Source organism: Mixophyes fleayi, chromosome 4 (assembly GCF_038048845.1).
Source record: "Mixophyes fleayi isolate aMixFle1 chromosome 4, aMixFle1.hap1, whole genome shotgun sequence".
In the NCBI taxonomy this organism is placed as follows: Eukaryota; Metazoa; Chordata; class Amphibia; order Anura; family Limnodynastidae; genus Mixophyes; species Mixophyes fleayi.
In genome coordinates, this window is record NC_134405.1 from 185,724,485 (window position 1) to 185,744,313 (window position 19,829).

Genomic DNA, 19,829 nt, shown 5'->3' on the forward strand with positions numbered 1-19,829 from the left:
AAGAATCAGCAAACTGAATAATCAAACAAAAAGAAATAAATTCTGCAATCTATTGAAGCACTCCTAAATATTATTCTGCTTTTTTATTTAAAAACAATATCAAGTGTTATATTTGGTAATTAAATAAATGAAATATTTTATTCATATTTGGATACACGCTAATCATATCCTCACAGTGGCTAGATCCCTAATCGCCCAGAACTGAAAGTGTTTAAACTTGAACACATCATTGTGGTTTAGTGGTTAGCACTTCTGCCTCGCTGTCATGAGTCGCGGCATCCCAGCTGTCTCCTTGACGACCGGGACGTCACTTTCTGTTTTCGCCCCAGCCGTTGCCTAGGCAACGGTCGGGACGCTGTAACTTGTAGCACCGCGTCCTGGCATTAAGGGCAGCCGGACGCATGCGCAACTACTAGAGTTACCCATTAATTAACCAGCCCCTGAGGCTGATTTACCCAGGCTGATATCCTTGTTCCTATTGGTCAATCTCTGTATATAAGGCAGGGAGGGCTTAGCCTCCCTGCCGGTTATAGTTTCCAGTTTCTGTGTGCTAGCCTGCTCCTGTGCTCTGAATTTGGTTTGCTGTTGTATTTCTCGTGTATGACCCTTGGCCTTGTTAATTGGATTCAATTCTTGCCTGTTGCCCTGACCTTTACTTCGTTTCTGGATTCTCCTCATTTGCTGCCAGCCCTGACACCTTGCCTGATTCTGACCACGGTACCTGCTTCAGACGCAAGACCTCGGCCTGTTTTTGACCATGCCTGATTCTTCACCCCGCTACTCTGCGCTACGGTACATTCATAAACCTGTACTACTTTGAGTATAAGACCTGTGGGCATCCGAGTACCTGTGAGCTTAACAAGCTCTATGGGAAAGGCAGCTGTTATAGGTGAAGACCTCTCCATCTTGTTCTACTGGTTTATGATAAGACCGTTAGCCGTAACACTCACAGCAACAGAGTCATGAGTTCGATTCCCGACCATGGCCTTATCTGTGAGTTTGTATGTTCTCCCCGTGTTTGCGGTGGTTTCCTCCAGGCGCTCCGGTTTCCTCCCACACTCCAAAAATATACTAGTAGGTTAATTGGTTGCTATCAAATTGACCCTAGTCTGTGTGTCTCACTGTGCGTGTTAGGGAATTTAGACTGTAAGCTCTATTTGGGCAGGGACTGATGTGAATGAGTTCTCTGTACAGCGCTACGGAATTAGTGATGCTATATTAATAAATGATGATGATGACGATGATGATCATTAGTCTGATTCGTAATCGGCTCAACCAGTTTCAATGTGTTTGGAATGTTTGGTCTGAATTCTTTGACACTTAAAGATCTGTTTTTTTGTTTTTCTTTCATTGCTTTGCTTTCTTCCCTATGCTGAGAACTAGGCATCTTACTTAGACTGGGTATACTATACAAAATTTCTCCCGATTCAATATCTTCAATGATTTTACCAATGATTAGGGAAAGTCCCAGTCACCATGCCCATTATGCATACACACTATACACGTTTTACAAGATTTACCCTCAGAACTGTGGTCTTCAGCTGTCATCAACATTGGCTGAAAAAATGAAGACTCTGCACACTCCATAGAGCTCTATGGCCACTGCTGGTCGTGAGTGCATACACACTGCAGACTTGGATTTACAACGTTCCATCATTGAACAAGATTTTTAGTTAAAAAATCAAATAAAACGATATGATGAGCTCTGGAACGATAATCGCTCATCGTTGCAGCGTACACACTAATGCCAGTGGTTCCCAAACTGTGCACCTATGCTCCCTGGGGTGCCTTAGAGATCTCACAGGGGTGCCTCGGCCAGGGCCAGTGGTAAGCAAGGCGGGGGACTACTTGGTAATTATTTTGGCTTAGGGGTGCCTTGAAAACATTTTGGACACCCTGAGGGTGCCTTGAACTGAAAAAGTTTGGAATCCACTACACTAATGCAATAGTGGGCCGAACGGTCGATATCGTTTGATTTGCCCGATAATCAGATAAAAACACTGTAGTGTGTGCCCAGCCTTAGTCTTAATCCCCCTCCCTCTCGCTTTTTCACCCCCTCACCCCTCTATTATCACCCTTCCTTCCATCACTGGTGTTCCTATTGGTTATCTCACCAATGCCAACCTAAGTTTCTATCCAATCCTATCTAGTGACATTATTATTGCTCTCTGTATATTATACACCTACCTTTGTTAACGTATATCTGATACTTGATTTGCTTATTCTCTCCCATTTTTTTGCCCCCCCCCCCCTGTATTTGTTTGTTTCCTTTATATTGTTTTTTGAAAAATCATATTTTGAAAATAAATGTTTTTTTTCATTTCATCTTATTTTCAAACAGATCAATAAATCTTTTTCTGCATTTAGTAATCTCAAATAAAATCAACACAATTTTTGATTCTTTTAAATTCTATTTTTATGACACCAGATATTTAAATAGGCAAAATTAAAAAAATGTTTATGTTGTTATGTTTTGATATTACTTACTGTTCTGCAGCTTGTGAGAACATCATTCAATGCTGGAAGAACCTTGTATTATTTGCATACTTATTTGGCAGTGCCAGCATGTAACTGTTATGAACTTTATTTTCTCCATACCAGACATTTGGGACATATAAACTAAGGGGTTAGGCATGGACAGTTGCTTCCATCAGCAAGCTCTTCGTGTATAAAGGTGAGAAGTTGGTCATTAGCAGTAGCTGTCTAACTACTCGTGGATCAGTCCCTATGGAATGCCCAGCATTACAGTTTTAATTATGAGGAAGGTGACTGGAAAGCATTGCTGGAAGTCTTAGGGCTAGATTTAGTAAGCTGCGGGTTTGAAAAAGTGGGGCTGTTGCCTATGGCAACCAATCAGATTCTAGCTTTCATTTATTTAGCACCTTCTACAAAATGACAGCTAGAATCTGATTGGTTGCTATAGGCAACATCCCCACTTTTTCAAACCCGCAGCTTAGTAAATCTAGCCCTTAGAGTACTCTCATACAGTGATTTCTCACACAGTGACGCAGTAATTGTGTATTACTTCTTACGTTCTTTATCCCAATACGTCATTCACCCCAATACACAAACCAATTCGACATGGGTGAGGCAGGAAGTTAGGTCAGGGTTTAAAGAAGGTAATGTGTGTGATTGGAGCCACTAGGGGCTAAAATTTCTTAGAAGGTCTCTAAACCTAAAATTGAATTTGGCTTATAGCAAATTGCTGCTAATAACATAAACAAATCTATAGTTTCAGTAACTTAATGAAAACTAAAGATGTTAGTAATCTTTGTAAATGTTTTCATTGTGTTCAACCTGAAATGACTGATTATAGAGAACAGTACTTTGTACTCCACTACATAGCAAATGTTAATACAATGTCAAATGTCTCAAATTCTGTCAAGGTATGGAAACATGTACATGTGCGCATGAATGCGTACTAGTAGACACTTTATGTAAAGCAAATTGTATTTTATGTTTAATGGTCCTTTAAAAAATTACTTTTTGCAATAAAATTAAAAATAATGAAATCATTTATTTATGAAATTAAATAATTAAATGGTTCTTTTAACGTTTTCAAAAAACTTTTTAAGAATCTAATTTTGTTCTACCTTATTTTCTCATGTTAAAAATAATTTTAGAATTCAGAAAAACATAAACATTCAAGTGAATATTACTCCAGATCTGCTTTTAACAACTTCAAACATATTATTTTTCCACTGTCGATTTGGGGCTGAGAAGTTTTTTGAGTACAAGTTTCCATTTTGGGGTAATACACAATGCGACACTGCCAACGCTTGATATCACTGCATGTGTGGGCAGAATAACATGAAGAATATAGGGGACTTCCTACTCATTTTCATATTTATGTATTTGATGACGACATGGGCAAAGGCTATAGGCTCTCCTACTACAGTAGATCTTTAATTCTTATGGAAACATCCTTATACATGAAGCCTATTCTAGTGGCCGATTCCGGTGACCAATATACAATACAGGGAGCATTTTAAGGTAGCGTTATCCAATGTCATCATTGTACAGCTGTCCCAGAAGATAAGAGAATATAAAGGTCCACTATTTCATTATCATGTTTTCACTGCTATTGTGTCCTGACATCCAAAGCAGGTGAGAGGGCAACATGGAAGAGTGGGGGGGAATTAAAATGAGCTAACGGTGGTAGTAGCCAAGCAAAAACATAAGGCTCCCACCCCAAAAAAGGTATAAAAAGAATTATAAAGAGCCCCCACTCAGCACCCCAGACAGCAGCCCACTCTACCCACCTCTATAAACAAGCCTGCTGTACAGTATGCCTTGCCCTTGCTTTCAATTTCAACTGTTATACCTGTAAATGTGTTATACCATAGATAATTGTGATCTTTTTCAATTTTCAACTAGGTGTTAAATCTATTAGAAATTTTAAGGTAACTCATTATATTTGTAAAATTACTTACGTAGATGTGCATATTATTATTATTTTATTTAATTGTAATAACAAATCTTGATTTGATAAATTGTAAAATGTGCAATGTATTTAAAGTGGTTCCATTTTTCAATGTGGTGCAAAGTAGCCTGTTACTGCATGAGACCAGATTCAGTTACAGAAGTTGCTCTTGGGCCACTAATCTGGTAATCTATTAATGTAAAGTTCTATAGTTTCAAGTAGGGATGAGCGGGCTCGGATATCTGAAATCCGAGCCCACCCGAACCTTGCCGATCCGAGCCGGATCCGAGACAGATCCGGGTATTCCCGCCAATTGCAAAACTGAAAGCGAGGCTCCGAGTCATAATCCTGTTGTCACATCTCGCGATACTCGGATTCTATAAATTCCCCGCTGGCCGCCGCCATCTTCACTCAGGCATTGATCAGGGTAGAGGGAGGTTGTGTTAGGTGGTCCTTTGCCCTGCTATATCCTGTGCTGTGCTGTGCTCAGTCCAGTGGTGCTGTGTCCTGTGCTCTGTCCTTCTGAGTTCAGTGGTGCTGCTGGGTCCTGTGCTGTGTCCTGTTCAGTCCAGTGGTGCTGTGTCCTGTGCTCTGTCCTTCTGAGTTAAGTGGTGCTGCTGGGTCCTGTGCTGTGTCCTGTTCAGTCCAGTGGTGCTGTGTCCTGTGCTCTGTCCTTCTAAGGGCATTGTTACTTCCCCATTATTCCCAAGTTATAAAAAATTTCAAAAAAAGTTATAAAAATAATTATAAAAAAAGAAATTAAAAAAAAATATCCAAAAACAATCCTGCAGTATAAGTCCATTGGTACTGCAATATTACAAAGTTCACTGATTCTGCAGTATAAGTCCACCAGTGGTACTGCAATATTACAAAGTTCACTGATTCAGCAGTATAAGTCCAGTGGTACTCTCCTGTGCCGCATATAATTTTTAAAGGCTTTGCCGAGTGTGTGTGGCTTAGGGGTACGCTCTCTTGTGCTACATATAATGGAAAACAAAAATTTGGAGGATAAAGATGCGAGGAAAAAGCTCAGTTTTCCTAAAAGAGCTGCTGGCGGGGATGCTGATAACATCTGGTCCGGACTGAAGGACCTGCCAATCATTGCAGATATGTCTACTGTTGCTGCATTGGATGCTGTCACAATAGAAAAAATGGTGGAGGATTATTTTGCTGACTCCATCCAATTAGACATGTCAGACAGTCCATATTGTTACTGGCAGGAAAAAAAGGCAGTTTGGAAGCCCCTGTACAAACTGGCTCTATTTTACCTGAGTTGTCCCCCCTCCAGTGTGTACTCGGAAAGAGTTTTTAGTGCAGCGGGGAACCTGGTCAGTGAGCGGCGAAGGAGGTTGCTTCCTCACAACGTTGAAAAAATTATGTTTATAAAAATTAATAATCAATTCCTCAATGAAGTACAGCACTGCCCTCCAGATAGTACAGAGGGACCTGTGGTTGTGGAGTCCAGCGGGGACGAATTGATAATGTGTGAGGAGGAGGAAGTACACACTGTAGGGGGAGAGGAATCAGAGGTTGAGGATGAGGACGACATCTTTCCTCAGTAGAGCCTGTTTAGTTTGTACAGGGAGAGATGAATTGTTTTTTTGGTGTAGGGGCCCAAACAAACCAATCATTTCAGCCACAGTTGTTTGGTAGGCCCTGTCGCTGAAATGATTGGTTTGTTAAAGTGTGCATGTCCTATTTCAACAACATAAGGGTGGGTGGGAGGGCCCAAGGACAATTCCATCTTGCAACTATTTTTTTGGCATTATGTCACCATTCAACAGTCGTTTGCCATGTTCAAAAAGTAAAACAAAATGTCAACAAATTCAAAAAATTAAACCAAAAGTAAAATGCCCTGTCATAATTTAAAACAAGAGGTATTGACGTGCTAGAACTACTGTAGTGTTTATATGTTATAAACACTACACTTGGAAGTTGGAGGAGGTATTGTGGCCCCGGTACCAAATTTAGTACTGGGGCCACTCCAATATGCAGTCCAGATAGAGGTGTATCAGATATTTAACAACGTTGACTGTTGCTGCAAAATTTTTAAATAATATTGTGGGGAACACTATACTATGCAGTCCATAAACTTTTTTTTGTAGAATTCAGACCCGTGGAGGGCTTTTTAATTATATTGTGGCCCCGGTAAAAAGTTGTGTACTGGGGCCACCCCACTATGCAGTCAAGAAACTTTTTTTTTGGAATTCAGACCCGTGAAGGGTTTTTTAATTATATTGTAGGGACCACTCCTCTACGCAGTCCAGGTACAATTTTTGGTGGGATTCAGACCATTTGAGGGTTTTTAAATTATATTGTGGTGACCACTCCTCTACGCAGTCCAGGTACAATTTTTGGTGTAATTAAGACCAGTTGATGGTTTTCTTATTATATTGTGGTGATCACTCCTCTACGCAGTCCAGGTACAATTTTTGGTGTAATTAAGACCAGTTGATGCCGGTTTTCTTATTATATTGTGGGGACCACTCCTCTACGCAGTCCAGATACAATTTTTGGTGTAATTAAGACCAGTTGATGCCGGTTTTCTTATTATATTGTGGGGACCACTCCTCTGCGCAGTCCAGGTACAATTTTTGGTGTAATTAAGAGCAGTTGATGGTTTTCTTATTATATTGTGGGGACCACTCCTCTACGCAGTCCAGGTACAATTTTTGGTGGGATTCAGACCATTTGAGGGTTTTTAAATTATATTGTGGTGACCACTCCTCTACGCAGTCCAGATACAATTTTTGGTGTAATTAAGACCAGTTGATGCCGGTTTTCTTATTATATTGTGGGGACCACTCCTCTACGCAGTCCAGATACAATTTTTGGTGTAATTAAGACCAGTTGATGGTTTTCTTATTATATTGTGGGGACCACTCCTCTGCGCAGTCCAGGTACAATTTTTGGTGTAATTAAGACCAGTTGATGGTTTTCTTATTATATTGTGGGGACCACTCCTCTACGCAGTCCAGGTACAATTTTTTGGTGTAATTAAGACCAGTTGATGGTTTTCTTATTATATTGTGGGGACCACTCCACTACGCAGTCCAGAAAGATACCTCGTTGCAACGTTTTGGACTAATAACAATATTGTTAGGTGTTCAGAATACACTGTAAATTAGTGGAAATGATTGTTATTGAATGTTATTGAGGTTAATAATAGCGTAGGAGTGAAAATAAGCCCAAAAACTTGATTTTTGAACTTTTTATGCTTTTTTCAAAAAAAATCCGAATCCAAAACCTTAAATCCGAACCAAAACCTTTCGGCAGGTGTTTTGCGAGACAAATCCGAACCCAAAACCTCAAGCAAATCCGAATCCAAAACACAACACACGAGACACCAAAAGTCGCCGGTGCACATCCCTAGTTTCAAGCAACTCATCTGCATATTATATTTTCCTGCACAATTAGTGCAATGGGAGGGGTAAAGCAATTTTTTTTTAAAAAACAATGGGGACATTTAAGTTTTGTACATTGTTTTGTGTCATATCTCCAACCTTTATTTTTTTTACTAAGATTCATATCTCTAAAAGTGTTTTAATACCCATACCCCCAGCCAGACTCACATTGTTTACCATCATCCAGAGAAAACATTTGACCTAAGCAAACGACATGATCTTGCTGTGCAAAGCATAGTGCAGTGAAAACAATCAGAGAAAAGAAAATCACAGCTTTTGTAACACAAACAAACCTTAGTTGCTCTGTTGCTCTTCATTATAAATGGCCTACAATGTCTCTCATGAATTATTATTTGTAAAACATTTAACAATAAGAATTACGCGGTTACATTCCAGTTTAATAGCTGGACCCCCCCAAGATCCCATCATTTTGGGGTCATGTATAAAATATGTATAGGTCGAACTGTGCTATAATTAGTATATCAATAAAGGAATAGACCCTAGTGACATTAAGAACAGGACAATTGTTGGCAGAAACTAAAGTGAAGGAGACTGCTCATCCTGCTTATATTTCACAAGGAACAGTGCATATGGTAATGCTGACATCTGAGGGATATACTTCATCTACTTGGGACACCTGTTGATTAAACTGCATATTCGAAATGTGATGTTAATTTATTGGTTTGATGTGAAACTCACATAGTGAAAAAACAAGACACTATTACAAGAACAAATCGAAATTACAAAAGTCTGTTGATAAAATGCACAATTTATATTTTCTATTTAAATATGATCCTTTTTTTAATTTTAAATAACAAAATCTAACATATATTATGGTTTTAATGATTTATCGCAGCTTAAGTATACTGAATATTTAAAGTCACAGATTTATCAAGTAAGATTTTAAAATTGTTCCTGCACATTTCAATGTAATTGTTAGATTTTTCGGCAAAAAAAAGTTACATATATTTGTGGCTTATAACGTCATTTATTATAGTATGAAACTAAAATAATTATACACACTCATTTTATTGTAGTGGTAGCGTGCATTACCACATGTGTATTAGGTTGTGCCACGTACTAAAATTTGAAATGTGATTTGAAATACTGTAAAAATTAGGATGGAATGAACATTCTTCCCACTTTTAATGTGATTTTCAAACATTAGTTAGCGGATGAACAATGTATTAAGAGTATTTGAGCCCTTAGCATTTTGGTCTTGTACTAAGAAGGAAATATGTTAGTCTAATGACTGTATAGAAATGCTATGTTCGCTTTGATATTTTTTGAGACTTTATCACACTATTGTCTTACAAGTCTTAGTCATCGAGTTAATATAAAATAATTCAGTGCAAGTTAATTGCAATGTCATTGCCACAACAGGCACAGGTACATTGTTCGTGAACAATGACTGGAAATTTACCTGCTACAAATAAATATTAGATCACTATTATGCACAGTGTGACCTATTTATACTTTACACAGCAAGTTGTGTAAGTCAGTGATTCTTAACCTATGAATTAGGACTGAAACAAGAGACGTCGTGTTTGTGATGTATCATTATCGTCTTTTTGCAAAACTATATTGTTTTAACAATTTAAAAAATAATATATTGAATTTGTAGAGAGCAGTTATATACAAAAATAAATACATTATTTGAAAATGAGCCATGTTATATGACCAGTTATAAAACTGACTTCAGAACATACATGTAAAACGTTTAAAAATTATCTTTATTCCTGCATTTGATTTCGCATAAAATGTGGTTTGCTCTTCATCTACACCAGTAACAGGCAACCTGACATACTTCAAGGACCAAAATGTGCGGCCCTTCAGACTTTAAAATGGCTGCATATTACCATTCATTTCAAGAATTAAAAAAACAAGCAGTAAACGACCTTGGCATACTCACATCAGTCATCCCAAAATGCTCCCATATGCCCTCACTCACTCCAAAATTCTCACATACAACTCATACCTCCCATTTGCTTCAAAATAGTCTGTGCATTCAGCCCCCACGTGCCACAAACTGCTCCAACATGCATTCAGACCCCACAAGCCCTCAGATCCCACATGTACTCTCCACTCAGACCTCACTACATGCCCCAACATGCCACTTGGACTGACCCATATGCACTTCAAATCTTTCCACATACTCACAGACCTCACCACATACCCGTCAAACATGACCCTCACATGTCTACATGAGAAATGTACTCTATGTCAGAAATTCTGTTATAGAATAACTTGTGCAGCCTCAAATTTATATTGGATAGCTAACAGTCTCTTTAGCTTATACTCACAGATGGAAATCCTGATATTTATCTGTAGAATTTACAGAATTAATTGTTTCCTAAGTAACTACGAGCTACCCCAACAGGTTCTTTACTTCAAATGTAGTGATTCTCCATAAATAATCTTTCTAATTTAATCCAAAAGTTTCATAACCTACTGGATCATCCATGAGTACTGACTGCAATTTTTTTTGGGGGGGAGAACACTGGTTTCCTCCTTAGAAATCTGCCATGCCCACTATTCTGGTTCATTGTTTTTCTTATGTTGGACTCATGAATGTTGAAATTAGACAATGCACAAGAGTCTGACAGATCCTTCCCGTTCTGCAGTACATGGCCCAAGCTTGGCCACCTCCTGCTGCTGTCTGCAAGACCATCACAAGGACAGTCTCCCACTGCATCTGGGGCTCCAAAATGAACGGTTGGTATAAGGAGCCCCTCAAAGGTGGGAAATGGATCCCAGATACCCCCACCATACTGCAAGCCTTTTTCGTTTGTAACTGCATCCGCAGAACTCTTATTGAAAAGAACATTTGCTCTGCTGGGAAGTCCATGTCTCGCTTTTTCCTCCTGCCTCTTTGGAGGACTCTTCGATGGGACAAGTGGGGCAGCTCCTTCCCTTACAACTGGACTACACCTTGGTTTTACCTGGATGTTGGACAATTTGTGAGGGAGCACCACCTGGAGGGTCTTAAATCAGACTGGTGGAAGCCAAAAACTGTCCACAAGCTCATCAGAGCGAAAGACATTATGGAGTCTGTTCCAGGGCTCCCCGTTGCTACAGCAAAACACGTGTGGGAGAATGTGGCCTTTAAGAGGCTCTCCAAGGGGGTCTGCCTCTCAGGACTTTCATGCACTCCCGGAACCTGTGCAGATATGTTCACTGCCCCTTTTGTGGCACCAGAAGGGAAACAGCACAGCATAATTTTTGGAACTGCCCCACTGCACAGGCACTGTTGGATGCCTTGGAACATGAACTAAAGGACAGTGTGCCCAGGACTTGCCTTTCATACCATTTGGTATTTTATGGATTACTTCTTGGGACCTACACCATTGGGGCAATCCAGGAGGTCTGGAGCCTTATGAACTGTTTTAAGGATGCTATGTGGCTTGCCAGGAATCGCCTCATTTTGAAGCGGGAGAAAATGACCATCCAGGACTGTCACAGGCTGATCCCCAGCCTGCTAAGAGACTATAACATCATGGACAGTCCTGAGGAAGAGGAAGATGATTGATTGTTGTCTCCCTCTTCTCCTATGTGTCTGTTCATTCATTAAAGCCTTGGGCTTGTATCTCCCCTCCCTTACCCCCTCAAACTCATTCGCCACTCACTGTTTGAAGTTTTGTTGAATGTCTTGCCTTAATTTATGTACCCTTCCCCTATTTTTGTGTCTGTGTTCAATAAAACTTCGGGCTTGTGACTTCCCCATCCTACCTCCATCACCTACTGTCCCCTCACATCCATTGCTTTTTGAATATGTTACGTTGTTTAAGTTTGAATGGTTAGTGCAGTACTCGATGTATAGTATAGGATGTTATATCTTGTACTTTATGCCTTGTATTATACTAAAATGTATGAATGATTATATTTCACGGTGTACTTCGTACACTTCTATGTAATGTATTGTGTGTTTTTTGTACCTTTATATAAATAAAGTTACTTTTTCAATCAAAAAATGTGAGTCTTATAGATCTTTTGCTGTTACCCAGAAGGCTCTTTGTGATCTTTCAGCGCTGCGGTGCCAATACATAAGCAAATCCAATTACTCAACCTGAGCATCAAATTAACCTATGTCAGGTGAAATGGTAAGATCCCATTGGGTAAAGCTAGTGTAGCTGTATGATAACTGCAGACATTTGCTCGCTAGAAAAGGTTTGTGGAGAGATGAAAAAATCTGAAAACATGTTCTCTGTAAAAGTGCAAATGTCACATCAGAAGTCCAACACCCGACCACTTTAAAACCACCTCTTGTTAGAAATAACTTTTCAGTTTTTCTCCTAAAATACTGTTTGGTTCATCTTAATTTATGGCTTTAATTAATCATGAGAGTGATAGAACACCAAGAATTGAGATTTTCAGATGAATTGCAACTAGCAGGACAAGAACCATTCTCCACGAGTTCGGAGCTGGTGCAAATATCAAGACCTTTTGCAAAGTAGAAATATTTGTGCACCTGTCCAGAAAGCCCAGAATGCCAATAAATATGGCCATATCTTAATCTGACAACAGAAGTCTTGCTCTGCTCCACAAAACCAGTACACCTTTTCCATACTCCACCCAACTTCTCCTGCTCTTCCATCAACAAAGTCACCTTTTTCCATAAACCCATCTGCTTTAAAGGAAATCTAGGCACAAATGCACAAACCAAGATCAAGGTGCATAGCACCACCAAAAAGGATTTGTGCAGTGACACGCCCATTTTGCACTTCATAAATGAAGCCAATTAAGCCATAGAAAGTATGATATTGTGTGTCTCATTTAAATTGATTCCTTTATTTTAATTAAATTTTTAAGTAGTTTGGACCACATTTTGCATAAAAGAAATATATATAATTCCAAGGATTCACAATTTCTCTCCCAGTTGTAATTTGATTCTTAATTTAAAAAGGTTCTGGAGAACGGGGATCATATATGGCTTCAATACACTTACAATTAATTTTAACATTTCACTAGTTCTACTGTGTGAAATTTTGCATATGATTTAGGTACCTGTCTGGCGCATTTTGGGAATTGACCTTTCTGAAGTGTTTGATAAAGGGCAAGTACTCGGTAACTACATCACAATAAAGACAGGTATTTGTGCATTTTACATGTTGTTCTAGAATTTTTGTTTTTTACTACTTGGATATTTCAACAGCTGGAGGGTCACAAACATCCAGTGAGTAACCTCCCCATATTATATTGTGACCGTTTGAATCTTTATAGATGTAAGTGCTAGCGGTAACGATCACTTGATTTGATAATAATAATCATGGCGATATAACAATTTACATACATCCAGAGCCTTGTACACTACAGTGCAGGTTGCTGATGCACACAATATAGAATCACAATGGCTCTACTGTGAATTCAGTCAATAGTAGGACAAGGAGTTTGGTGATAATACTGTAATATTGTTACCTTAAAACAACAGGCTACCTATCAAAGTCATCAGGCTAACCATGTAGTCTTGGCCAGTGGTGGAGTGGGGTTGTATACGGTGGTATGCCATACCGCATCTTCTACTGCCTTCATTGAAACTATAAATTTCCATTCACATACATTCCCGTTACATTTATCATACCGCCAATTCTGAATTTCAAGACAGCTAATTCTAAATTTCCACTTTGACCATTGGTCCTGGCCAGGGGAGGGCTGGCAAATTTTAGCCCAGGGGGCTAGACTCAACTCATCAGCTAATTTTAAAGGAAAAAAATCCAGGTGGCCCAGCCCAAGGTAGTCCACTATTGGACCAGTCCAGGGGGCACATGCCTCCCCACCCCCTAGCCCAGGCAGCCCCTTGTCCTGGCTTAATTTGAATTGGTTGCAAGTATAAAGCTGTTATTTTGAGTGGCTTTGTTGATTATGGACCCTTTTTCCAACGATTACAATTTGTTATGTACTTTTTCTTTATGCCATACACAATGTCTGCTCTTAACCACTTTCCTATAGGCCAACAATGCTATACTAACAACTGATGAATACATATGGATGATGTGCAAAATGGGGCTCAAACTGTGCAGAATCTTATGAATACAGTTGTAAAACTAAACAGTACAAGAGAAGCTGCATCCCTTAAGCCAGTAGAAAATAAATTGCAAGTTCAATATAAACATAATTGCATTGTTTAGTATTTTAAGTAAATAAATGCCATACATAACTCTAAGAGGTGTTTATTTCTGAATTGGGAAAATGCCTAATGCTAGTGTTTATTGCAGGACTTTCCAACTAGTTGTCATGACACCTGGCTATACAGGTGTTCCACAGGTCTCCAAACCTTTCTTGGAATCCGGCCAAAGCATGTATATAAAAACACATAGGAGTATTCCAAAATTTTGGACAGCAGTGACATATACAATCAGATTTATAAAGTCTAATTTAGACAATTACTTTAAGGGAATTTCAGTTTAAAGGTGCTTTACCGCATTAAAGAATTACATGTGATAAACACATCCTGAAATGTTTGTATAGGATAAATAACAAAAAAGGAAGTTTGCATAAACTACATGTCCTTTCTGTGATTATATTAAATACACATATTACTATTTTTGAAATACATTACTAACAACAAATAACGTTATTAAGCAATGGACAAGGAAGAGGTTGTTGTGTCTTATCATAAAACCCACAATAAACCAACACAGAAGAAACAATAGAAAGATAGTTATAAATACAGCTGTGTGTTATGACAGTAAACTATCAGGATGGGGAAAGAAAAGTGTCACTGTGTTATGACCCACACAAACCATTAGAAACACCCTGTGGCATGATGAATGCTAAAACCATACACACAGAGTTTATTTTGTTAATAAGATTACTCTTCCACACCACCACCTGACCCATGTAATAACATTTTGATTAATAACAAGATTATCCTTTCATCCATTTTAATTTCACTATGTGCCTCTTTTGTAGAACATGTTAAGACTTTGCGTTCTCATTCCACTCGATGTGTTACAAGATTGTACCATACATCCATTGTCAGTTAAACAATGGCAGATCTATAAGCATTGTCTTCTTTATACAACACATTTATATTTTTGCAAGGTTGTGTTTTAAGCTTTTGCTCTACTCATACCATAGATCTAAAGATTTGACCAAGAAGTCATTAGCCAAAGGTCATTTGTGTATTGTACTTGTAAGAGCAAGCCGTCCAAGATTTGCAGATTTATACAATGCCAGCTTATAAAAAGCACAAAGGAGTTGGAAATACCTGCTGCAATTGCCGAAGAGTGTATTATTCCTGTTACAGGTGCAGCAGAAACGGATCTACAGACATGAACATAACTTCGTGTGCACTTTACAGGAAGAAGTTATAGCATAGCTTGCCAAATACCTTTTCTCCCCTGCTCATTACTGACACAAGTGATCCCAGTGAAAGCAGGCGACGTGAGTAGTGTGATTAAGAAGTAAGAGGTATAAGTAGCTGTGCTGAGCTGCGTCTGTCAGGTCATCCTTGGGATGCAAGTATGGGAATGCTGCAGTTCACCGGTCACTTACCTGAAGAAGATCTTGGAAAAGATGTTGGCTTTCTCCAGCGGAGACCTCTGCATTGTGACACTATGCTGTTTCCAGCAACGGGCACAGGCTCTAGATCCTGGCACTGTAAGTCTACTCTGTCCCTTCTCTCCCACCTTATTCTCTCAGCCTTGCTGGACTCTGCCCAGGTTTAGAAGAGCAAAGAAAAGAGAGTCAGCCCAGTGTTTCATATCTTCCTCTTCTTATCCCTCTTTTTCTCTCCTCCTCTCCCTCTCCCTCTGTTTAGGTGACACAAAAGGGGTGTGTTGCAAACAATTATAATACGAGCTCATTACTCAAGGCATGTTGTATTTTGGATCAGCAAAAGGTAATGTACCCTAGTATTGTGATGACTAAGAACTGTAGGTGAAAACCGGAATTGCCGGAATGCCAGAACGATATGGCTCCCTGCAACGCCCTCTACTGGTTAGTGTCTTGAGTGGGGCTTGTTGTTTTGTCTCTCCCTGTATAGTGCATTCTGTTCTGCTACACAGATATGTTCCCTGTAATATGTAGAACAACTATTCCACATATTATATTGCATATATATTGTATGGTGTGTGTATATATATATATATATATATATATATATATATATATATATATATATATATATATATAATTCTGTGGATCATAGCTATATATTCTAGTTATCCCTTCTACCTGCCTGAATATATGTATGGAGCCTCGAGATCTTAACCAGTCATTTCAGCTGCCTGAATAAAGCTCTGAGGACCTTAACCATGCTCTCTGGCTGTCATTATGGAACTGCCAGTACCTTAGCCATCCATTCCGGCTGCCGGAAAATGGGTCTGCGAGTACCTGACACATCAATTCCAGGTGCCGGAATGGGTCTTCCAGTACCGTAGCCATCCATTCTGGCTTTCGGAATGGAACTCCAAGGACCTTAACCATTTGTTCCAGGTGCCAGAATGGGGCTCCGAGGACCTTAACCGTCCACTCCGGGTGCCGGAATGGGTTTCAGAGTTTCATAGCTATCCAGTTCGGGTGCCAAATTGGATCAGTGAGTACCATAGCTATTCATTCTGGGTCCTGGAATGGAGTTCGGAGTACCTTACCCATCCATTCTGGCTGCCAGAATGGGTCTCAGAGGACCTTAATCATTGATTTTGGCTGCCAGAATAGAGGTCTGTGAACATTATGCATCCATTCAGGCTGCCGATATGGGGCTTTGATTACATTAATCATCCATTCCGGCACCCGGAAAGGATGATTAATATAAACAAAACCTTATTCCAACAACCGGAATGGATCACTAAGATACTCAGACATCTATTCCGGCACCCGGAATGGATGGCTATGGTACTGAGACATCTATTCCAGCACCCGGAATGGATGACTAAGATACTCAGACATCTATTCCAGCACCCGGAATGGATGGCTATGGTACGGAGACATCTATTCCAGCACCCGGAATGGATGACTAAGGTACTGAGACATCTATTCCGGCACTTGGAATGGATGGCTAAGGTACTCAGACTTTAATTTCAGCACCCAGAATGGGTGGTTAGGGTACTCTGAGCCCCATTCCGGCACTTGGAATAGTTGTCTAGAGGTCAATTCTGGTAGCCAGAATGGATGAATAAGGTACTCAGGCATCCATTCCGGCACCTGGAATGAATGTTTAAGGTACCCAGAAATCCATTCCACATATATATATATATATATATATATATACACACACACACATACACACAATACAGTGTATATGCAATGTAATATGTGTGCCAGTTGTTACACATATTACAGAGAAAGTTTCAGCTTTTACCTAATCCCGATAATGTTTAATATGTCAGTTGCTCTAGTTTGAATTGAGAATGATCAATAATATCTGGATTTTTTTTTATTTTGCTAAGTACTAACTTTGAAACATACTTTGTACTGTGGTATGTGAATTATTTTCTTACTTTGGTGAGTACAGAGTGCAGATTTCTGACTTGAAATATATTCTCTGTTTATCCTCCTTATTTGAAATTATAATATTTAATCTTTACCTCCTAGGTAAACTTTAACATGGACAAAGGTGGTCATATTATAAAGTGTAGAAAGAAAATGTGACTTATCAAGAATTATATGACATTCTGATGTTTCTATAAGTACTATAGCACCAATCATAGTTGGCAATTCAAAGCTGACTACTATTGACTTTTTTAATGCAAACATACCATTTCATGTGGACAGGTTTCTTATCTAACATCTCAAATCTCCAATCAAAAGACTGCCTATACACATGGTAATAGACTGTCAGAATAATGACACTGCTTGCTCCGCTGTAGTGTTTATAGTGGTTGAGAAAGGCAATTGTGAAAAAATGAAGAGTAAACAAATAACCAAATGTGAAACAACTGACTACATCAGGGCTGGGAAACCTTTTTTCTACCAAGGGCCATTTGGATGTTTATAATATCATTTGGGGCCATTCAAAATTATCAACTTAAAAATTAGCCTGCTATGTTTGGTCAAACTCCCCCTTAATGTGATGGCTGGAACTGCTGCTCTCTGGTGAGGCGTGTGATGTTAGCTGGCATTGATGATGTTGCTACTCGCAACTGCTTTTCCAGGTTTGCATCAGTAAGTCTGGAGCGCAGTTGACTCTTTGAGATTTGGCCTCCCAATTTATTGAATTTAGCATGTTTTGAGCTGTAATGATGCTCCAGATTGGCTTTTTTTCATTGCTGCTAATGCATTGCCACAAACTAGGCACACAAGATTGCCTTTGATTTAATCATCTGTCCATTTGTCTTGAAAAGATTGACACTCTGCATAACATTTTCTTTTATTCTTAGTCTCCATTTGTAGGATGTCCAACCACTTAATTTTTAATAACTATCCAGCGAGGATTGTTGATCATGGACGTGTGGATTAAGGTTGGATTGAAGTTATCGTTTGTGCTGACAAAGACACTGAATAAATGTGGGCTCTGGAATATACAAGATATGCAACAGTCAAGCAGCCCACTTTTATTCTGTACCCTTTATGCTGTTTTTTCTCCCTTTGTCTCCCCCTCTTTCATTCTGTACCCTTTATGCTGTTTTTTCTCCCTTTGTCTCCCCCTCTTTCATTCTGTACCCTTTATGATGTTTTTCTCCCCTTGTCTTCCCCTTTTTTATGCTGTGCCTTTTATGCTCTTTTTTTCTCCCCTTGTCTCCCCCTCCTTCATGCTGTGCCCTTCATGCTCTTCTTTCTCCCCCTTGTCTCCCCTCTTTCATTCTGTGCCCTTTATGCTTTTTTTTTCTCCCCTTGTCTCCCCTCTTTCATTCTGTGCCCTTTATGCTTTTTTTTCTCCCCTTGTCTCCCCTCTTTCATGCTCTTTTTTTCTCCCCTTCACTTACCTTTCGATTGCCTTCTTTATTCTCTTCTGTTTTCTTCAAACTCTCTTCTTCTCCTCCTCTGTGTTCTTCATGACGCCAACATTCTGTGCACAGGGAGAGGAGGAATGATGTGAATGAGTTCTCTGTACAGCGCTGCGGAATCAGTGGCGCTATATAAATAAATGGTGATGATGATGATGATGATGAGGAGTGGGCCTGTCCGGTCTGTCACAACTTTCTTTAATTTTATTTATTTTTTAAAATTTCTTTTGCGGCGGAGAAGCGGGGGATGGCAGAGGGCCACACCAATTCATTTCACGGGTCTTATACAGCCCACCGGCCAGACGTTCCTCACCCCTGGACTACATGAATAAAACAGAAAATAAAAGCTGTTTGTAGTTAGTCAGATAATGTTACTTTTATAAACATAACCAATGGGTCAGAAAAACAGAAAGGGAAAAAATAATATTACATTTACACATGTCTCAAACACAACAATGTATCTCTGCTCCTACAGAATAAAGGGATATATAAACATCTTTCTTTTATTACTGTTTATGAATATAGCACCAGAGTATTGCATACGATGTACAGATGATTGGACAACCACTGTGCCGCTGTGCCACCCATCTAAAGCTTATAGAAATAAGTATTGTCTGCCTATCAGGAAGCTCAAATTGAGCCCAATGTTCAGTGTAAACTGTTATCTCAAAACTATTCAAATACTTATTCCAGACTCCTATTTCTTCATGACAGTATGACAGTGTCATATAACTAAGTTATAACATGTGAGGTTGTTATGCTGCTGTAAAGTGTTTATAATAGGTGTAATGAACTTCAGACAGACATAATGGCATGTGTGATAAAGGCAGCCAATATAATCCTTAGTACAATACATATGTTTTTTATTTTACTTAAATCCTGTTGCCGTTGTCCATATTTGTTCTACTTCCTTTACCGGTGGTCTGGCACCAAGTTATTAACCCTGGAGTGTTTTGGACTAGCTGCTTATTTATTTATACTTATTACACATGCAAATATCTGCACACTTGCAATACTGGAAGGAAATTGTTCTTTAGTACTTTTATTCTTAGCAGATGTATTAATTGCAGTAAAATGTGTTACCGTAATTGATTGAAGTTAGGGCTACAGCGCCAG

At 39.2% G+C, this 19,829-nt stretch overlaps 1 protein-coding gene across 2 annotated transcripts in view; it reads right to left on the reverse strand.

Moving 5' to 3' along the window:
• The window catches only part of CFTR (CF transmembrane conductance regulator), a 140,858-nt gene extending 125,297 nt beyond the window's left edge, over nt 1–15,561 (reverse strand). For both annotated transcript variants that reach the window (XM_075208975.1, XM_075208974.1), the window contains exon 1: nt 15,322–15,561. In XM_075208975.1, coding sequence (XP_075065076.1) covers nt 15,322–15,374 — 53 coding nt within the window. In that variant the 5' untranslated portion in view covers nt 15,375–15,561. The remainder of the gene's footprint in view (nt 1–15,321) is intronic.
• Nucleotides 15,562–19,829: the final 4,268 nt, after the last annotated feature.